Here is a 23,223-nt window from a genome sequence, read left to right on the forward strand (position 1 = left end):
ACCTGTATTGATAGTCCATACTGGTCTTTACTATGGTTCTACATACAGTACCTGTATTGATAGTCCATACTGGGCTTTACTATGGTTCTACATACAGTACCTGTATTGATAGTCCATACTGGTCTTTACTATGGTTCTACATACAGTACCTGTATTGATAGTCCATACTGGTCTTTACTATGGTTCTACATACAGTACCTGTATTTATAGTCCATACTGGTCTTTACTATGGTTCTACATACAGTACCTGTATTGATAGTCCATACTGGTCTTTACTATGGTTCTACATACAGTATCTGTATTGATAGTCCATACTGGTCTTGCCTAAAAAAGTAAACCCCTATGGACCTGAAAGGGACTGCAGTGTGCTCCAGTCTCCAGCAGGGGGCAGTAAAACCCTATGGACCTGAAAGGGCTGCAGTGTGCTCCAGTCACCAACATGATTCAAAAACATGATAAATCAAAAATAAACTAATTTGAATAACCAATCAACTTATCTCATAAAGCAATGGTTAAATAGATTACATTTTAAAGTTAAATCCCACCTGTTTCCATCATTTCTAGTGAGATTGTTCTGGTCTCACCAGAAAGTCAGGATACAGGGCATTTGACACCACTAAATATTTCCTCTCCCTTTTCTTTCCCTGTCCTTCACAAACCATTTCAAAACCTTCCTAACATTTCCATCCTTCTGCAAACCCAATTTACAACTGAATTGAAAAGACCCATCCAAAATAATTCCCACACTATCAACCCCACTAATGCATATTCGTAACCAGTAAATTTTGTGTGTGTGCTGGTGAACCGTAGGTCAAAAACACAACTGAACAAGGCATCACTTATCTGGAAGTCTGTTTATGGCCTAATCCAGATACTTTTATCCTGCTCTCCCCGACACCACAGTCTCTGGGGACCTTCCAATGAGAGATAATGAAACCCCCTTTTATCCTGCTCTCCCCGACACCACAGTCTCTGGGGACCTTCCAATGAGAGATAATGAAACCCCCTTTTATCCTGCTCTCCCCGACACCACAGTCTCTGGGGACCTTCCAATGAGAGATAATGAAACCCCTTTTATCCTGCTCTCCCCGACACCACAGTCTCTGGGGACCTTCCAATGAGAGATAATGAAACCCCCTTTTATCCTGCTCTCCCCGATACCACAGTCTCTGGGGACCTTCCAATGAGAGATAATGAAACCCCCTTTTATCCTGCTCTCCCCGACACCACAGTCTCTGGGGACCTTCCAATGAGAGATAATGAAACCCCCTTTTATCCTGCTCTCCCCGACACCACAGTCTCTGGGGACCTTCCAATGAGAGATAATGAAACCCCTTTTATCCTGCTCTCCCCGACACCACAGTCTCTGGGGACCTTCCAATGAGAGATAATGAAACCCCTTTTATCCTGCTCTCCCCGACACCACAGTCTCTGGGGACCTTCCAATGAGAGATAATGAAACCCCCTTTTATCCTGCTCTCCCCGACACCACAGTCTATGGGGACCTTCCAATGAGAGATAATGAAACCCCCTTTTATCCTGCTCTCCCCGACACCACAGTCTCTGGGGACCTTCCAATGAGAGATAATGAAACCCCTTTTCTGGAAAATAAATTTTAGCATTCACTATGTTACGTATTAATCAGCAAGCCAAAATGTATTAATTATAAACCAAACTTGATAATTGTAAATCCACTGTCTTTACTCTCATCATTAAATGTATTAATTATAAACCAAACTTGATAATTGTAAATCCACTGTCTTTACTCTCATCATTAAATGTTTGTTTCAATCCACCAACGTTCATGTATCTTTTATTCAGTCCTATTCTCCATAACCACCACAATGTTCATGAACTAACTGAAACCATGTCCACTTCATTTTAGGTTTAGTAACCCCTTTGCTAATTCCTTGTTACCCCTCCACCCCTTTCCTACATTCTAGAAATCTATATCAGAGTAAAACCACATCAAATGTAAATCTATATCAGAGTAAAACCACACCAAATGTAAATCTATATCAGAGTAAACCCACATCAAATATAAATCTATATCAGAGTAAAACCACATCAAATGTAAATCTATATCAGAGTAAAACCACATACAACATCTCATGAGATCAAAAAAAACCCAAGGCTTTCTGAGTTAACAAGGAGTGTTTGGCCATATAATTTAAATGTGTTCCCTTTAGAATCCCTTCCCCTGGCATTTCACCAGCTTCTTCATCCCAAAATACGTTTTCCTGGTATCCCTGGCCTCTACTACAACGTTGGGTAAGAAGTGATCTCATACAACATCCTTCACATAGAATCTGTAACCTCTATGAACCACTATCGATCGAGGCGATACACCAATACAGTGCCTTGCGAAAGTATTCGGCCCCCTTGAACTTTGCGACCTTTTGCCACATTTCAGGCTTCAAACATAAAGATATAAAACGGTATGTTTTTGTGATGAATCAACAACAAGTGGGACACAATCATGAAGTGGAATGACATTTATTGGATATTTCAAACTTTTTTAACAAATCAAAAACTGAAAAATTGGGCGTGCAAAATTATTCAGCCCCTTTACTTTCAGTGTAGCAAACTCTCTCCAGAAGTTCAGTGAGGATCTCTGAATGATCCAATGTTGACCTAAATGACTAATGATGATAAATACAATCCACCTGTGTGTAATCAAGTCTCCGTATAAATGCACCTGCACTGTGATAGTCTCAGAGGTCCGTTAAAAGCGCAGAGAGCATCATGAAGAACAAGGAACACACCAGGCAGGTCCGAGATACTGTTGTGAAGAAGTTTAAAGCCGGATTTGGATACAAAAAGATTTCCCAAGCTTTAAACATCCCAAGGAGCACTGTGCAAGCGATAATATTGAAATGGTAGGAGTATCAGACCACTGCAAATCTACCAAGACCTGGCCGTCCCTCTAAACTTTCAGCTCATACGAGGAGAAGACTGATCAGAGATGCAGCCAAGAGGCCCATGATCAATGTAGCTAAGTACATCTATTAATTATATCAATGTCCTCACATACCCAGTCTTTTTGTAGCTAAGTACATCTATTAATTATATCAATGTCCTCACATACCCAGTCTTTTTGTAGCTGACTTAATCTATTAATTCCCCAAATTCCAGAAGAATCGGTCGAAAGATCTCGTGCTTCTTTCAGCGACTCCGTGGCTTTATTAAAATCCTCCATCTGACAGGGAGAAACGGGGTCGTTATTGTTCCCAAACCTTTCCCTTCTTTAAATAATACACACCTTCTATTAACTATTTTCCAAGGCAGCGCTACCCACTTCCCCGGATAATAATTCATTGGTCACAACACTTAATACCTTTTATTAGAACCTAAACTATAAATGTATTACTGGAGAATATGGATGACTTAATGTCTTATTCCAGTATTGCACCTTAAATATCACTATTATTAATAACCCATATTACCAAATCATTCACACTTCCTGTTTCCACATAATCTTTCATAACTGTTCAACTTTTCTGGGTTCCTTCCTGCACAATGCTCAGTCTCCCCTGTCCTTTCCAGGTCCTTTTCTTTTACCTGAGAGGCCACAGAGGGAGTCTCCTTCTCATCTTCCACCTTTGTTTCTCTCTTTATTTCCACCACTCTGGACACCAGGGCGTTTTACCAACTGGTGCATGGTGGGGGTTTTACCCACTGGTGCATGGTGGGGGTTTTACCTAATGGTGTATGGTGGAGGTTTTACCCACTGGTGCATGGTGGAGGTTTTACCTACTGGTGTATGGCGGAGGTTTTACCCACTGGTTTATGGTGGAGGTTTTACCTACTGGTGTATGGCGGAGGTTTTACCCACTGGTTTTACCTACTGGTGTATGGCGGAGGTTTTACCTACTGGTGTATGGCGGAGGTTTTACCTACTGGTGTATGGCGGAGGTTTTACCCACTGGTGTATGGTGGAGGTTTTACCTACTGGTGTATGGTGGAGGTTTTACCCACTGGTGTATGGTGGAGGTTTTACCCACTGGTGTATGGTGGGGGTTTTACCCACTGGTTTATGGTGGAGGTTTTACCTACTGGTGTATGGTGGAGGTTTTACCTACTGGTGTATGGTGGAGGTTTTACCCACTGGTGTATGGTGGAGGTTTTACCCACTGGTGTATGGTGGGGTTTTACCCACTGGTGTATGGTGGAGGTTTTACCTACTGGTTTTACCTACTGGTGTATGGTGGGGGTTTTACCCACTGGTGTATGGTGGGGGTTTTACACACTGGTGTATGGCGGAGGTTTTACCCACTGGTGTATGGTGGGGGTTTTACCTACTGGTGTATGGTGGAGGTTTTACCTACTGGTGTATGGTGGAGGTTTTACCTACTGGTGCATGGTGGGGGTTTTACCTACTGGTGCAGGGTGGAGGTTTTACCCACTGGTGTACGGTGGAGGTTTTACCCACTGGTGTACGGTGGAGGTTTTACCTACTGGTGTATGGCGGAGGTTTTACCTACTGGTGTATGGCGGAGGTTTTACCCACTGGTTTATGGTGGAGGTTTTACCTACTGGTGTATGGTGGAGGTTTTACCCACTGGTGTATGGCGGAGGTTTTACCCACTGGTTTATGGTGGAGGTTTTACCTACTGGTGTATGGTGGAGGTTTTACCCACTGGTGTATGGTGGAGGTTTTACCTACTGGTGCATGGTGGGGTTTTACCTACTGGTGCATGGTGGGGTTTTACCTACTGGTGCAGGGTGGAGGTTTTACCCACTGGTGTATGGTGGAGATTTTACCTACTGGTGTATGGTGGAGGTTTTACCTACTGGTGTATGGTGGAGGTTTTACCTACTGGTGTATGGTGGAGGTTTTACCCACTGGTGCATGGTGGAGGTTTTACCTACTGGTGTATGGTGGAGGTTTTACCCACTGGTGCATGGTGGAGGTTTTACATACTGGTGTATTGTGGAGGTTTTACCTACTGGTGTATGGTGGAGGTTTTACCTACTGGTGTATGGTGGAGGTTTTACCTACTGGTGTATGGTGGAGGTTTTACCTACTGGTGCATGGTGGAGGTTTTACCTACTGGTTTTACCTACTGGTGTATGGTGGAGGTTTTACCTACTGGTGTATGGTGGAGGCTTTACCCACTGGTGCATGGTGGAGGTTTTACATACTGGTGTATTGTGGGGGTTTTACCCACTGGTGTATGGTGGAGGTTTTACCTACTGGTGTATGGTGGAGGTTTTACCTACTGGTGTATGGTGGAGGTTTTACCCACTGGTTTTACCTACTGGTGTATGGTGGAGGTTTTACCCACTGGTGTATGGTGGAGGTTTTACCCACTGGTGTATGGTGGAGGTTTTACCCACTGGTGTATGGTGGAGGTTTTACCCACTGGTGCATGGTGGAGGTTTTACCCACTGGTGCATGGTGGAGGTTTTACCTACTGGTGCATGGTGGAGGTTTTACCCACTGGTGTATGGTGGAGGTTTTACCTACTGGTGTATGGTGGAGGTTTTACCCACTGGTGTATGGTGGAGGTTTTACCCACTGGTGTATGGTGGAGGTTTTACCCACTGGTGTATGGTGGAGGTTTTACCTACTGGTGTATGGTGGAGGTTTTACCTACTGGTGTATGGTGGAGGTTTTACCCACTGGTGTATGGTGGAGGTTTTACCCACTGGTGCATGGTGGAGGTTCTACCTACTGGTGTATGGTGGAGGTTTTACCCACTGGTGTATGGTGGAGGTTTTACCCACTGGTGCATGGTGGGGTTTTACCTACTGGTGCATGGTGGAGGTTTTACCTACTAGTGTATGTGGAGGTTTTACCCACTGGTGTATTGTGGAGGTTATACCCACTGGTGTATGGTGGAGGTTTTACCTACTGGTGTATGGTGGAGGTTTTACCCACTGGTGTATGGTGGAGGTTTTACCCACTGGTGCATGGTGGGGGTTTTACCTACTGGTGCATGGTGGAGGTTTTACCTACTGGTGTATGTTGGAGGTTTTACCCACTGGTGTATTGTGGAGGTTATACCTACTGGTGTATGGTGGAGGTTTTACCTACTGGTGTATGGTGGAGGTTTTACCCACTGGTGCATGGTGGAGGTTTTACCTACTGGTGTATGGTGGAGGTTTTACCCACTGGTGTATGGTGGAGGTTTTACCCACTGGTGCATGGTGGGGGTTTTACCTACTGGTGCATGGTGGAGGTTTTACCTACTGGTGTATGGTGGAGGTTTTACCTACTGGTGTATGGTGGAGGTTTTACCCACTGGTGCATGGTGGAGGTTTTACCCACTGGTGCAGGGTGGAGGTTTTACCCACTGGTGTATGGTGGAGGTTTTACCCACTGGTGTATGGTGGAGGTTTTACCTACTGGTGCAGGGTGGAGGTTTTACCCACTGGTGTATGGTGGAGGTTTTACCTACTGGTTTTACCCACTGGTGTATGGTGGAGGTTTTACCCACTGGTGCATGGTGGAGGTTTTACCTACTGGTGTATGGTGGAGGTTTTACCCACTGGTGTATGGTTGAGGTTTTACCTACTGGTGTATGGTGGAGGTTTTACCTACTGGTTTTACCCACTTGTGTATGGTGGAGGTTTTACCTACTGGTGTATGGTGGAGGTTTTACCTACTGGTTTTACCCACTGGTGTATGGTGGAGGTTTTACCCACTGGTGCATGGTGGAGGTTTTACCCACTGGTGCATGGTGGAGGTTTTACCCACTGGTGTATGGTGGAGGTTTTACCTACTGGTGTATGGTGGAGGTTTTACCTACTGGTTTTACCCACTGGTGTATGGTGGAGGTTTTACCTACTGGTGTATGGTGGAGGTTTTACCTACTGGTTTTACCCACTGGTGTATGGTGGAGGTTTTACCCACTGGTGCATGGTGGAGGTTTTACCCACTGGTGCATGGTGGAGGTTTTACCTACTGGTTTTACCCACTGGTGCATGGTGGAGGTTTTACCCACTGGTGTATGGTGGAGGTTTTACCCACTGGTGTATGGTGGAGGTTTTACCTACTGGTTTTACCCACTGGTGTATGGTGGAGGTTTTACCCACTGGTGTATGGTGGAGGTTTTACCTACTGGTGTATGGTGGAGGTTTTACCTACTGGTTTTACCCACTGGTGTATGGTGGAGGTTTTACCCACTGGTGCATGGTGGAGGTTTTACCTACTGGTGTATGGTGGAGGTTTTACCCACTGGTGTATGGTGGAGGTTTTACCTACTGGTGTATGGTGGAGGTTTTACCCACTGGTGCATGGTGGAGGTTTTACCTACTGGTGTATGGTGGAGGTTTTACCCACTGGTGTATGGTGGAGGTTTTACCTACTGGTGCATGGTGGAGGTTTTACCTACTGGTTTTACCCACTGGTGCATGGTGGAGGTTTTATCCACTGGTGCATGGTGGAGGTTTTACATACTGGTGCATGGTGGAGGTTTTACATACTGGTGTATGGTGGAGGTTTTACCTACTGGTGTATGGTGGAGGTTTTACCTACTGGTGTATGGTGGAGGTTTTACCCACTGGTGTATGGTGGAGGTTTTACCCACTGGTGCATGGTGGGGGTTTTACCTACTGGTGCATGGTGGAGGTTTTACCTACTAGTGTATGTTGGAGGTTTTACCCACTGGTGTATTGTGGAGGTTATACCTACTGGTGTATGGTGGAGGTTTTACCTACTGGTGTATGGTGGAGGTTTTACCCACTGGTGCATGGTGGAGGTTTTACCTACTGGTGTATGGTGGAGGTTTTACCCACTGGTGTATGGTGGAGGTTTTACCCACTGGTGCATGGTGGGGTTTTACCTACTGGTGCATGGTGGAGGTTTTACCTACTGGTGTATGGTGGAGGTTTTACCTACTGGTGTATGGTGGAGGTTTTACCCACTGGTGCAGGGTGGAGGTTTTACCCACTGGTGTATGGTGGAGGTTTTACCCACTGGTGTATGGTGGAGGTTTTACCTACTGGTGCAGGGTGGAGGTTTTACCCACTGGTGTATGGTGGAGGTTTTACCTACTGGTTTTACCCACTGGTGTATGGTGGAGGTTTTACCCACTGGTGCATGGTGGAGGTTTTACCTACTGGTGTATGGTGGAGGTTTTACCCACTGGTGTATGGTTGAGGTTTTACCTACTGGTGTATGGTGGAGGTTTTACCTACTGGTTTTACCCACTTGTGTATGGTGGAGGTTTTACCTACTGGTGTATGGTGGAGGTTTTACCTACTGGTTTTACCCACTGGTGTATGGTGGAGGTTTTACCCACTGGTGCATGGTGGAGGTTTTACCCACTGGTGCATGGTGGAGGTTTTACCTACTGGTGTATGGTGGAGGTTTTACCCACTGGTGTATGGTGGAGGTTTTACCTACTGGTGTATGGTGGAGGTTTTACCTACTGGTTTTACCCACTGGTGTATGGTGGAGGTTTTACCTACTGGTGTATGGTGGAGGTTTTACCTACTGGTTTTACCCACTGGTGTATGGTGGAGGTTTTACCCACTGGTGCATGGTGGAGGTTTTACCCACTGGTGCATGGTGGAGGTTTTACCTACTGGTTTTACCCACTGGTGCATGGTGGAGGTTTTACCCACTGGTGTATGGTGGAGGTTTTACCTACTGGTTTTACCCACTGGTGTATGGTGGAGGTTTTACCCACTGGTGTATGGTGGAGGTTTTACCTACTGGTGTATGGTGGAGGTTTTACCTACTGGTTTTACCCACTGGTGTATGGTGGAGGTTTTACCCACTGGTGCATGGTGGAGGTTTTACCCACTGGTGTATGGTGGAGGTTTTACCTACTGGTGTATGGTGGAGGTTTTACCCACTGGTGTATGGTGGAGGTTTTACCTACTGGTGTATGGTGGAGGTTTTACCTACTGGTGTATGGTGGAGGTTTTACCCACTGGTGCATGGTGGAGGTTTTACCTACTGGTGTATGGTGGAGGTTTTACCCACTGGTGTATGGTGGAGGTTTTACCTACTGGTGCATGGTGGAGGTTTTACCTACTGGTTTTACCCACTGGTGCATGGTGGAGGTTTTATCCACTGGTGCATGGTGGAGGTTTTACATACTGGTGCATGGTGGAGGTTTTACATACTGGTGTATGGTGGAGGTTTTACCTACTGGTGTATGGTGGAGGTTTTACCTACTGGTGTATGGTGGAGGTTTTACCCACTGGTGTATGGTGGAGGTTTTATCCACTGGTGTATGGTGGAGGTTTTACCTACTGGTGTATGGTGGAGGTTTTACCCACTGGTTCAAGGTGAAGGTTCTGCCAACCATTCCACCTTCTTCCTGTCTGACTTTTCATTCTTTCTTCAACATTCCTCCAGTTTTCTTTGTACTTTTCAACAATCCTTCTGCTTTGAACATGTTTAACACCTCGTCTTTTATTGATCCTTTTCTTTCCTGGGTCACTTGTTTTATGTGTTTTTATTAGTTTCCATTTCCTCACATACTGAGACATCAAATGTTCCCTCCTCTGACCATTTAGTGCCCATTTTCCTGCTGCGTTTTCCCCATTTCTAAACATTTCTATTAGTGTCAACATTTCTTACATAGGGGACGCCTGGCGCCCAGAATTTATACTGCTGTTTTACTCATATTTGCAGCCTGTATTTATCGTCATGATATTTATTACCATTTAATTTAATAATGTTCATGTATTTTTAATTTATCCTGACTGTTCTTCTATTATTATATTACTTTAATGGTTATTCATGTACCATTCACACTTGCCTCCTTTAGTGTGGGACTGGGTGCGTCCTCCCTACCAGGTCACAGTCAAGTGACGGTCCGGGAGAAGTAGTGTGGGACTGGGTCGTCCTCCCTACCAGGTCACAGTCAAGTGACGGTCCGGGAGAAGTAGTGTGGGACAGGGTGCGTCCTCCCTACCAGGTCACAGTCAAGTGACGGTCCGGGAGAAGTAGTGTGGGACTGGGTGCGTCCTCCCTGCCAGGTCACAGTCAAGTGACGGTCCGGGAGAAGTAGTGTGGGACTGGGTGCGTCCTCCCTACCAGGTCACAGTCAAGTGACGGTCCGGGAGAAGTAGTGTGGGACTGGGTGCGTCCTCCCTACCAGGTCACAGTCAAGTGACGGTCCGGGAGAAGTAGTGTGGGACTGGGTGCGTCCTCCCTACCAGGTCACAGTCAAGTGACGGTCCGGGAGAAGTGTGCAACCCATTCAGCACCAACAGCAGATAACTTTTACACTCACTTTTACACACCTCTTACGCTTTCCTAAACCACCTGCAAATTCATCCTTTTCTGATACACTTCCTGGTCACAGAGAAAAGCGGTATTATACAGGGTTTTACCTGTCTGAGCAGTCCTTTACTGATTCACTTCCTCAACACAGCCAAGCGGTAACAACAGGATCTTTGCCTATCTGAGAAGTCCCTAATTGATTCACTTCATCTTCACAATAGGCGGTCAACATAGGTCTTTTTGCCTGTCTGATCAGTCCCCTATCGATACATTTCCTAGACACTATAGGGCAGCAACCACAGGTCTTTTATTTAATTCTATTCCACCATGCAGATGGACAGTTGTCACTTCAAACTGGACGGAACAGAACAGTCAACAGGACAGATGAATGAGATGGAATAAATGCCCCAGATGAGCGAATGAGCGAGCTGGATGAATTGAATGACTCACCTTACTCAGTCTGACAAGTTTGGCCCAACTGAATCAACACAATCCTAACTCAAACAGACTGAACAGACTGGTCAGATGAAGCACCTGAACAAGACAGGTGAATAACCCCACTCAACTGAACCATCCAGAACAGATGAAAACACACTCCCAATCTGCAGCGGCCACACTAATATTTATTTTAGACTGTTACAACCCTTAAAGCTTTTTCATTTTTTATGTTTATTCTTTCATGCATTTATTGAATTCAGAAGCTCCCGAAAGCTTTAGTTCAATAAATGTTGAGAAACCTACTTGGTGTTTCTATTGCTTAGGCAGGCTCTCGAAAAGAATCACAAAAAAATTAACTATAAGTAAGAACTGGGGCGGCAGGTAGTCTAGTGGTTAGAGCATTGGACTAATCATTTGAAAGGTTATAATATCAAATCCCGAGCTGACAAGGCAAAAATCTGTCGTTCTGCCCCTGAACAAGGCAGTTAACCCACTGTTCCCCAGTAGGCCGTCATTATAAATAAGAATTTGTTCTTAACTGACTTGTCTAGTTAGATAAAAACAGCTTACCTCTCATCTAGGTGTCCACCTGTTTGCTCAATTCATCCAGAAAGACCCGTCTGCAGTCATAGAGTTCTCCACCATTTGCTGGTCCCTTGTAGCCACTCCTGGCAAGCTCGCCATTTTTGTTGTGGAAATATTTGCTCAATTATATTTCTCAGATACCAGAACTTGTGAATTCAAATAGACTTTGTTACAAAGTAACAAGCTGGGCCATGGACCAACTGCCGGACTCAGTCTCAGTCCTTTTATACAGTTTCATGCTTATAGAGGTGTCATCGTCCCTCCACTTTATAACCAGATCCCCTCGGCTTTACTCCACCATTGTTTCCAAATCTAAGTTCTTTCCTCTAGGCGGGGTTCCCCTCCCTCTCGTTCCTTGGATCTATTATATTGGTGGCGCACCTATACATTATTTCCAGGAAATAATAAGTACAGATTACTATAGGAAATTATAAGATTGCTACATGCCATTATCAGACTATAATATTACTATGGGCCATTATAGGATGAAGTACAGATCCCTATAGTTCATTATAGAATTATACCATTAAGTACAGATAACTATAGTTCACTATATAATTATACCAATAAGTACAGATAACTATAGTTCATTATAGATTTATACCAATAAGTACAGATAACTATAGTTCACTATTTATAATTACAGATAACCAATAATTCTACCAATAAACTCAATCCCAGAATTCCACAGTGTCTTTGCTTATTCCCTTTATTGATATTCAGCCTTTTAACAAGAAACACATTCTGTTAACAGAAAACACCCTCACTATCAATTGCTGCAAAGAAACCACTGCTAATGGACACCAATAATAAGAAGAGACTTGCTTGAGCCAAGAAACACGAGCAATGGACATTAGACCGGTGGAAATCTGTCCTTTTGTCTGATGAGTTCAAATTTAAGATATCTGGTTCCAACCGTGTCTTTGTGAGAAGCAGATTAGATGAACAGATGATCTCTGCATGTGTGGTTCCCACCGTGAAGCATGGAGGAGGTGGTGTGATGTCTTTGTGAGAAGCAGAGGAGGTGAACAGATGATCTCTGCATGTGTGGCTCCCACCGTGAAGCATGGAGGAGGAGGTGTGATGGTGCTTTGCTGGTGAATGTCAGTGATTTATTTAGACTTCAAGGCAAACTTAATCAGCATGGCTACCATAGCAATCTGCAGTGATTCGCCATCCCATCTGGTTTGTGCTTAGTGGTAGTATCATTTGTTTTCCAGCAGGTCAATGACACCTCCAGGCTGTGTAAGGGCTATTTGACCAAGAAGGAGAGTGATGAAGGGCTGCATCAGATGACCTGGCCTCCACTTGATTTGTTTAACACGTTGTTGGTTACTACATGATTCCATGTGTTATTTTGGAGTTTTGATGTCTTCCCTATGTTTCTACAATGTAGAAAATAGTAAAAATAAAGAAAACCCTTGAATGAGTAGGTGTGTCCAAACTTTTGACTGGTACTGTATGTTAAGGGGATGATTCACCCCAATAGAAAGGTCCATACCTCTAAATACCATCTTATTAGATGGATCCATTTCCCCCATTAGTTTGGGATTCAGACCTGCAGTCATCTTGATTTCAGACACTATGGAGAAGTGTTCCACAGGCAGTAAATCTGATGTAGAATAAATGGAACCTGGATCCATTTCATTCTATTAACATGGTTTATGTTTTATAGCAGTAATGGGGTTACACTGATATTAAAATGACAACTCCATAGGTGGTACCAGGTCAGGGAGTTCATCTCTGCTCCCAGCATCCCTGGGACAGTACTGATCAACATAGCTGACCTGATGCAGAGGTGGACCAGTGAGCTGACAACGCCTGCTGGGGCCACCCATATGTAAAAGTAGTGGCCCCAGCCGACTTGTAAGGTGGACCTAAATGGGATATATTATTATTGATGTTTTCCTCTCAGTGGTGAGACTTGCCCTTCCATTTGACACACCTTTACCTGATGAGATCATACAAGACGTTACAGGCTTATTGCATGTGGAAACAGACCTGCGTTAAAATAATGTTGAATATTTAATTAGCAGTGTTTGAGTTTGTTGTAATGGAACCAATAGAAAAGTCCTAAAAGTACAAACAAACCCCGCCGACCTGGAGGACAAAGGAAATGCTCAAAGTGTTGGAAAGATTTCAAATAGTATTTGAATCCAGGGTGTTATTCGTTAGAGAACACTGTAGCAAAACATTTAGCAACAGAATTATTTTAGTTCAGTTAGTCCCTCCGTGTTTCTGTTCATTTTCTTCAGTTTGGTGCCTCGTGGATATGATTCAGGTCTCCGTGGAAACATCAATGTAAATTCACCTTTGATTTTTACTCCTCACTTTCAGGTCCATAGGGTTTTACTTCCCCCTGCTGGAGACTGGAGCACACTGCAGTCCCTTTCAGGTCCATAGGGTTTTACTGCCCCCTGCTGGAGACTGGAGCACACTGCAGTCCCTTTCAGGTCCATAGGGTTTTACTGCCCCCTGCTGGAGACTGGAGCACACTGCAGTCCCTTTCAGGTCCATAGGGTTTTACTGCCCCCTGCTGGAGACTGGAGCACACTGCAGTCCCTTTCAGGTCCATAGGGTTTTACTGCCCCCTGCTGGAGACTGGAGCACACTGCAGTCCCTTTCAGGTCCATAGGGGTTTACTGCCCCCTGCTGGAGACTGGAGCACACTGCAGTCCCTTTCAGGTCCATAGGGTTTTACTGCCAGATGATGAGGCCCTCATCAATACAGGTACTGTATGTAGAACCATAGTAAAGACCAGTATGGACTATCAATACAGGTACTGTATGTAGAACCATAGTAAAGACCAGTATGGACTATCAATACAGGTACTGTATGTAGAACCATAGTAAAGACCAGTATGGACTATCAATACAGGTACTGTATGTAGAACCATAGTAAAGACCAGTATGGACTATCAATACAGATACTGTATGTAGAACCATAGTAAAGACCAGTATGGACTATCAATACAGGTACTGTATGTAGAACCATAGTAAAGACCAGTATGGACTATCAATACAAAGTGACCATTTAGAATGAGGCCCAGTTCAATGAGAGGAAGTCTTAACAGAACTGGGGGATGACAGACAGGAAGTAGGGGGTGGAGATCTAATATATTTTTGTGCCAAACACTAAAGCATGATATTGTAATAAATCTACACCCTATTCCCTACGTAGAACACTACTTTAGACCTGGTCAGAAGCACCGTAGTGCACTACGTAGGGAATAGGGAACCATTTGGAACAGAGACAGTAATTCCCCTGAACATCTTCCTCTTCCTCATCTGGTTTCTTGAACAGCCCTTCACTCCTCCCCTCTTCCTCCCCTCCTCCCTCTTCATTCTATTCTATCAGCCACACCACTAGCTCACCTCCACACAATACATTTACAAGTTAAAGACACACCTTGGAATAAATAACAAAGGAAAACTATTACTAGATGAAGTTGAGTGTTTTTTATTATTTCCCATCACCATAAATCATATTTAATCACTGAACAGTAGCAGACCTAACTTCATCTGTTCCTGACTCTGGATAGTGGATTAAAAAGACCATCAATCTCCAATGATATTAAAGTACTATTCTGAACATTACTGATATACTGAGTGGCAAGTCAAGATATCTGCTGGTTTTATTGTTTGGTCAACAGCACCACCTGCTGGACAGGTTTAATGTTGCTGGACTGAGCAGTATGGGAGGATGAAAGATGACACATTTAGGGCCGGTTTCCTGGACATCTACATTGAACATACTGTTTAGTCCAGGACTAGGATTCATCTGTGTCTGGGAAACCAGACCATATAGTTTAGTAGAAAGGAAGTGATACCAGCTTGTAGTGGGCTGACTAGTCCTGAATTGTCCTTTAGTTCCTGGACCATTTTCCATGCAGCTCCAGGTGACAGAGAACACATCAATTAGGACCGAGCCAACAAGCTGATCAATGATACTGAGGAGAATTACATAGAGACAGAGAACCAACTGAGAAAACATATCAATGGTTCTGAATGACAACCAATATACATCAACACCAGACATCATGATTCATGGAAATGTACAAGATTAAAACATTGGATTGAATTTTAATTAATAACAAATCAGTTTACAGTTTAACCAGCTCAGCAGTATCATTATAATCATAGAGCCTAAACCCAGGATAGAGGGGCTGAGTGAATGTGGTCTGGACTCTGTGGAGGAGGGTCATTGTGTCAGAGACACTGTAGAAGGACAGAGTACCTGCCTTGTGATCCAGGTACACTCCTACTCTGGAGGACTGAGGGCCTGATACTTTAGTCTCAACATTATTGTGTCTGAAACAATAACCACCACTATAGTAATATAAACTCCAGGACTTGTTATTGTATCCAAATCCACCACCTCTCCCTGTTCTGCTGATGTCTTTATATGAGACTGCTGTATCAACAACACCAGTCCTCTCCACCTCCCAGTAACAGCGTCCAGACAGACCCTCTCTACACAGAACCTGCCACCAGGAGGTGAATCTGTCTGGATGGTCAGGATATGGTTGGACTTGGCCTGTAAAGGTCACCTTTCTGTTCCCTTCAGACAGAGAGAGGTGTGTGTGTGCTGTGTTTGGGTCCAGTGTGAGCTGACAGGAATCTGGGAGAAGAGCAGAGACCAATGAGGGGAGTCAGAACAATAAGTTAAGTCAGATACTGTATCTCCCCTGTCTTTGATTAGAGCACAGCAGAGATCAAATCAGAGAAATATGAGGAGTCAGATAGAGACCCAGTCTTTGATTAGATCTACTATTGCTATATATTTCTAGAGGGATTGTTAGGAGTGTCAGTAAAAAGAGACTGTTAGTTACTTCACAATAAAGAGACTCACATTGTAACAACTGTTCTCTGGTCTTGGGCTCTGGAGGCAGTACAACATCCACTATATTCACTACAGACACACAAACACATTGACAGAGAGAGGGAATGTTATCATCAGACCATATTCCACATGTATATGACTAGTAGGGAACTTTCAATGGTCTAAAGTTGATGTTCTTATTGTTTTCAACACACCTGTAGTGGAGATCTTGGTCCATTCTCCTTTAAGGAAGTCTTCTAGTTTCTCTCTCAGTTCAGACACAGTCTGACTCACATCTCCAAAGTACTGAAGAGGACGGACAACGATGCTGGGTAAGTCTGAAGATACACTGATACTGGAGAGAGACTGATACCTCTGAGAGAGAGAGAGAGAGAGAGACTGATACCTCTGGAGGAGAGAGAGAGAGAGACTGATACCTCTGGAGAGAGAGAGAGAGAGAGAGAGAGAGAGACTGATACCTCTGGAGGAGAGAGAGAGAGAGAGACTGACACCTCTCTGAGACTGATACCTCTGGAGAGAGAGAGAGAGACTGATACCTCTGAGAGAGAGAGAGAGACTGATACCCCTGGAGAGAGAGAGAGAGAGAGAGACTGATACCTCTGGAGAGAGAGAGAGAGAGAGAGAGAGAGAGAGAGAGAGACTGATACCTCTGGAGAGAGAGAGACTGATACCTCTGGAGAGAGAGAGAGAGAGAGAGAGAGACTGATACCTCTGGAGAGAGAGAGAGAGAGAGAGAGAGAGATGCCTCTGGAGAGAGAGAGAGAGAGAGACTGACAGAGAGAGAGAGAGAGAGAGACTGATACCTCTGGAGGAGAGGAGAGAGAGAGAGAGAGAGTGATACCTCTGGAGAGAGAGAGAGAGAGAGAGAGACTGATACCTCTGGAGAGAGAGAGAGAGAGAGACTGATACCTCTGGAGAGAGAGAGAGAGAGAGAGACTGATACCTCTGGAGAGAGAGAGAGAGAGAGAGAGAGAGAGAGAGAGAGACTGATAACTCTGGAGAGAGAGAGAGAGAGAGAGAGAGACTGATACCTCTGGAGAGAGAGAGAGAGAGACTGATAGAGAGAGAGAGAGAGAGAGAGAGACTGATACCTCTGGAGAGAGAGAGAGAGAGAGAGACTGATACCTCTGAGAGAGAGAGACTGATAGAGAGAGAGAGACTGATACCTCTGGAGAGAGAGACTGATACCTCTGGAGAGAGAGAGAGAGAGACTGATACCTCTGGAGAGAGAGAGAGAGAGAGAGAGAGACTGATACCTCTGGAGAGAGAGAGAGAGAGAGACTGATACCTCTGGAGAGAGAGAGAGAGACTGGATACCTCTGGAGAGAGAGAGAGAGAGAGACTGATACCTCTGGAGAGAGAGAGAGAGAGAGAGAGACTGATACCTCTGGAGAGAGAGAGAGAGAGAGGAGAGAGAGAGGTAGAGAGAGAGACTGATACCTCTGGAGAGAGAGAGAGAGAGAGACTGATACCTCTGGAGAGAGAGAGAGAGAGAGACTGATACCTCTGGAGAGAGAGAGAGAGAGAGAGAGAGACTGATACCTCTGGAGAGAGAGAGAGAGAGAGAGAGACTGATACCTCTGGAGAGAGAGAGAGAGAGAGAGACTGATACCTCTGGAGAGAGAGAGAGAGAGAGACTGATACCTCTGGAGAGAGAGAGACTGATACCTCTGGAGAGAGAGAGAGAGAGACTGATACCTCTGGAGAGAGAGAGAGAGAGAGAGAGAGACTGATACCTCTGGAGAGAGAGAGAGAGAGAGAGAGACTGATAACTCTGGAGAGAGAGAGAGAGAGAGAGAGACTGAGAAACTCTGGAGAGAGAGAGAGAGAGACTGATAGAGAGAGAGAGAGAGAGACTGATACCTCTGGAGAGAGAGAGAGAGAGAGATAACTCTGGAGAGAGAGAGAGAGAGAGAGACTGATACCTCTGGAGAGAGAGAGAGAGAGAGACTGATACCTCTGGAGAGAGAGAGAGAGAGAGAGAGAGAGGGATACCTCTGGAGAGAGAGAGAGAGACTGATACCTCTGGAGAGAGAGAGGAGAGAGAGAGAGAGAGAGAGAGACTGATACCTCTGGAGAGAGAGAGAGAGGAGACTGATACCTCTGAGAGAGAGAGACTGATACCTCTGGAGAGAGAGAGAGAGGGGGACCTCTGGAGAGAGAGAGAGAGAGAGACTGATACCTCTGGAGAGAGAGAGAGAGAGACTGGACCTCTGGAGAGAGAGAGAGACTGATACCTCTGAGAGAGAGAGAGAGAGAGACTGATACCTCTGAGAGAGAGAGAGGGGGACTGATACCTCTGGGAGAGAGAGAGAGGGGGATACCTCTGGAGAGAGAGAGAGAGGGAGACTGATACCTCTGGAGAGAGAGACTGATAGGGAGAGAGAGAGAGAGAGAGAGACTGATACCTCTGGAGAGAGAGAGAGAGGGGGACTGATACAGGAGAGAGAGGGGGACTCTGAGAGAGAGAGAGAGAGGGGACCTCTGGAGAGAGAGAGAGAGACTGATACCTCTGGAGAGAGAGAGAGAGAGAGACTGGAGAGAGAGAGAGAGAGAGAGGGGGACTGAACTCTGGAGAGAGAGAGAGAGAGGGATAACTCTGGAGAGAGAGAGAGAGAGACTGATACCTCTGGAGAGAGAGAGAGGGGGAGACAGAGAGAGAGAGAGGAGACTGATAACTCTGGAGAGAGAGGGACTGATAGACTCTGAGAGAGAGGGAGAGAGAGAGATACCTCGGACAGGAGAGAGAGAGAGAGGGGACTCTGGAGAGAGAGAGAGAGAGATACCTCTGGGGAACGGACAGAGAGAGACTCTGGGGACTGGAGAGAGAGAGAGAGAGACTGATACCTCTGGAGAGAGAGAGAGAGGGGGATACCTCTGGAGAGAGAGAGAGAGAGAGACTGACAGACTCTGGAGAGAGAGAGGGGGACTGGAGAGAGCCTCTGGAGAGAGACTGATACCTCTGGAGAGAGAGAGAGAGGGATACCTCTGGACAGAGAGAGAGAGGGGATACCTCTGGAGAGAGAGGAGAGAGGGACTGGACAGAGAGAGAGAGACTGATAGGGACTCAGAGAGAGAGAGAGAGACTGACAGAGAGAGAGAGAGAGAGAGGGACGGACCTCTGGAGAGAGAGAGAGAGAGAGGGGACTCTGGAGAGAGAGAGAGAGAGAGGGGGACGGACTCTGAGAGAGAGAGAGAGGAGACTGATAACTCTGGAGAGAGAGAGAGAGGGACTGATACCTCTGGGAGAGAGAGAGAGAGACGGATACCTCAGAGAGAGAGAGAGAGAGAGAGGGACTGATACAGAGAGAGAGAGAGAGGAGACTGATACCTCTGGAGGGAGATAGACTCTGGACCTCTGGAGAGAGAGAGAGAGAGAGAGACTGATACCTCTGGAGAGAGAGAGAGAGAGAGACCTCTGAGAGAGAGAGAGAGAGAGAGAGACTGATATACCTCATTTTTAAGAGAGGGACCTCTGGAGAGAGAGAGAGAGAGACTGGAGAGAGAGAGAGAGAGGGGGAGAGAGAGAGACTGGGACCTCTGGAGAGAGAGAGAGAGAGAGACCTCTGGAGAGAGAGAGAGAGAGACTGGGAACTCTGGACAGAGAGAGAGAGAGAGGAGACCTCTGGAGAGAGAGAGAGAGAGAGAGAGAGAGAGAGAGAGAGAGACTGACACCTCTGGAGAGAGAGAGAGAGAGACTGATACCTCTGGGAGAGAGGGAGAGAGAGAGAGACTGATAGGGAGAGAGAGAGAGGGATACCTCTGGAGAGAGAGAGAGGGGGACTGGACAGACCTCTGGATACCTCTGGAGAGAGAGAGACTGATACCTCTGGAGAGAGAGAGGGAGACCTCTGGAGAGAGAGATAGGACTGAGAGAGAGAGAGGGGGAGACTGGGACTCTGGGGGAGACAGAGGGAGAGAGAGAGAGACCTCTGGAGAGAGAGAGAGACTGATACCTCTGGAGAGAGAGAGACTGGACGGACTCTGGAGAGAGAGAGAGAGACTGAGAGAGACTGGAGAGAGAGAGAGAGAGAGAGACCTCTGGAGAGAGAGAGAGACTGATACCTCTGGACAGAGAGAGAGGGGAGACTGATAACTCTGGAGAGAGAGAGACTGATAGAGAGACTGACGGACTCAGAGAGAGAGAGAGAGAGGGACTGATACCTCTGGAGAGAGAGACTGATACTGGAGAGAGAGAGAGAGGGACCTCTGGAGAGAGAGAGAGACTGATACCTCTGGAGAGAGAGAGAGACAGAGAGACTGAGAGACCTCTGGAGACTGAGAGAGAGAGAGAGAGACTGATACCTCTGGAGAGAGAGAGACCTCTGGAGGGAGGGACAGAGAGAGATAGGGGGAGAGAGAGAGAGAGAGAGAGAGAGACGGATACTCTGGAGAGAGAGAAGGGGACAGACAGAGAGACAGAGAGGGAGGAGACAGAGAGAGAGAGAGGGACGGACCTCTGGAGAGAGAGAGGGACGGACACCTCTGGAGGGACGGACAGACAGAGAGAGAGAAGAGACCTCTGGAGAGAGAGAGAGAGAGGAGACTGGACAGAGAGAGAGAGGAGGGAGAGAGAGAGAGACAGAGAGACGGACTCTGGAGAGACAGAGAGGACGGACAGAGAGAGAGAGGGACGGACAGAGAGAGAGAGAGAGACGGAGAGAGAGAGAGAGAGACTGGACAGAGAGAGAGAGAGGGACGGACAGAGAGAGAGAGACGGACAGAGAGGAGACGGACAGGAGAGAGAGAGAGGGACGGACAGAGACAGAGACAGAGAGAGGGACGGACAGAGAGACAGAGAGAGAGGGACGGACAGACCAAGAGAGAGAGAGAGAGACTGGGACGGACAGAGAGAGAGACAGAGGGACGGACAGAGAGAGAGAGAGAGGGGGACGGACAGACAGAGAGACTGAGGGGGACGGACAGACAGACAGACAGAGAGGACCTCTGGAGAGAGAGAGAGGGACGGACAGAGACCTCTGGAGAGAGAGGGGACGGACAGACAGACAGAGAGACTGAGGGACTCTGGAGAGAGAGGGACGGACAGACAGAGAGAGAGGGACGGACAGAGGGAGAGAGGAGACTGGACAGAGACAGAGGGACGGACAGGCAGAGAGAGGGACGGACTGGAGAGAGAGAGAGAGAGACAGATACCTCTGGAGGGACGGACAGAGAGGAGAGGGACGGACTCTGGAGAGAGAGAGGGACGGACAGAGACAGAGAGAGGGACGGACAGAGAGAGAGAGAGGGACGGACAGCAGACAAGAGAGAGGGACGGACAGAGAGAGAGAGAGAGAGGGACGGACAGAGAGACGGACAAGACAGACGGACGGACAGACAGAGAGAGAGGGGGGACGGACAGACCAGAGAGAGAGAGAGGGACGGACAGACAGAGGGACGGACAGAGGGACGGACGGACAGAGGGAGAGACAGAGGGACGGACAGGCAGACAGAGAGAGACGGGGACGGACAGACAGAGAGAGGGGACGGACAGACGGAGAGAGAGAGGGGACGGACAGACAGACAGAGGGACGGACAGGACAGAGAGACAGACAGACAGAGGGACGGACAGAGAGAGAGAGAGGGGACGGACAGAGACAGAGAGAGGGGACAGGACAGAAGCAGACAGAGGGACGGACAGGCAGACAGAGGAGAGGGGACGGACAGACAGAGAGAGAGGGACGGACAGAGACAGAGACAGAGGGACGGACAGAGAGAGAGAGGGACGGACAGAGAGGGACGGACAGAGACAGAGAGAGAGGGACGGACAGACCAACAGGACAGAGAGAGGGACGGACAGAGAGACAGAGAGAGAGGGACGGACAGACAGACAGAGACAGAGAGGGACGGACAGACCAACAGAGAGAGGGGGACGGACAGACGGAGAGAGGGACGGACGGACAGACAGAGGAGAGGGGACAGACAGAGAGAGGGAGGGGACGGACAGACAGAGGGACGGACAGACAGAGGGACGGAAAGACAGGGGACGGACAGAGACAGAGGGACAGGCAGACAGAGAGGAGGGGACAGGACAGACAGAGAGAGAGGGACGGACAGACAGAGGGACGGACAGACAGACAGAGGGAGACAGACAGAGGGACGGACAGGCAGACAGAGGGACGGACAGAGACGGACAGACAGAGGGACGGACAGACAGAAGAGGGACGGACAGACAGACAGAGAGAGGGACGGACAGACAGAGACAGAGAGGGACGGACAGACAGACAGAGGGACGGACAGAGAGACAGACAGAGAGAGAGGGACGGACAGAGAGAGAGAGAGAGGGAGGGGGACGGACAGAGAGAGAGAGGACGGACAGGACAGAGAGAGGGAGACAGAGGAGGGGGACGGACAGAGACAGAGGGGACGGACAGAGAGAGAGAGGGACGGACAGAGGGAGAGAGAGAGGGACGGACAGACAGACAGAGAGAGGAGGGACGGACAGACAGACAGAGAGGGACGGACAGAGAGAGACAGAGGGGGGGACGGACAGACAGAGAGGGACGGACAGACAGAGAGACAGAGAGGGACGGACAGACAGACAGAGAGAGAGGGACGGACAGACAGAGAGAGGAGAGGGACGGACAGAGAGAGAGAGAGAGAGGGAGGGACGGAGAGAGAGAGGGACGGACAGAGAGAGAGAGAGGGGACGGACAGACAGAGAGAGGGGGACGGACAGAGAGACAGGAGGACAGAGAGACAGAGAGGGACAGAGAGAGGGGACGGACAGAGACGGACAGAGAGAGGGACGGACAGACAGAGAGAGGGACGGACAGACAGAGGGAGAGGGGACGGACAGAGAGGGGGACGGACAGAGAGACAGAGAGAGGGGACGGACAGAGACAGAGAGAGGGGACGGACAGACGGACAGAGAGAGAGAGGGACGGACAGAGAGAGAGAGGGGACGGACAGAGAGAGAGAGGGACGGACAGAGAGAGGGACGGACAGGACAGACAGAGAGAGAGGGACGGACAGAGACAGAGAGAGGGGACGGACAGACAGAGAGAGAGGGGACGGACAGAGAGAGAGAGGGGACGGACAGAGAGAGAGACGGACAGAGAGGGGACGGACAGACAGAGAGAGGGGGACGGACAGAGGAGGGGGGGACAGACAGAGAGAGAGAGGGGACGGACAGACAGACAGAGGACAGAGAGAGAGGGACGGACAG

At 47.5% G+C, this 23,223-nt stretch overlaps 1 protein-coding gene across 1 annotated transcript; it reads right to left on the reverse strand.

The window, feature by feature from the left end:
- Positions 1-15,271: 15,271 nt before the first annotated feature.
- On the reverse strand, positions 15,272-17,106 carry LOC135532078 (tripartite motif-containing protein 16-like; the record flags this gene model as incomplete). The annotated part of the gene is made up of 4 exons (XM_064959722.1): positions 15,272-15,833; positions 16,065-16,124; positions 16,250-16,407; positions 17,087-17,106. Coding segments are annotated over 4 exons (756 nt in total), but the record flags the coding sequence as incomplete, so codon positions are not given.
- Between the last annotated feature and the right edge of the window lie 6,117 nt (positions 17,107-23,223).

Source organism: Oncorhynchus masou, unplaced genomic scaffold (genome assembly GCF_036934945.1).
Source record: "Oncorhynchus masou masou isolate Uvic2021 unplaced genomic scaffold, UVic_Omas_1.1 unplaced_scaffold_1714, whole genome shotgun sequence".
Lineage (NCBI taxonomy): Eukaryota > Metazoa > Chordata > Actinopteri > Salmoniformes > Salmonidae > Oncorhynchus > Oncorhynchus masou.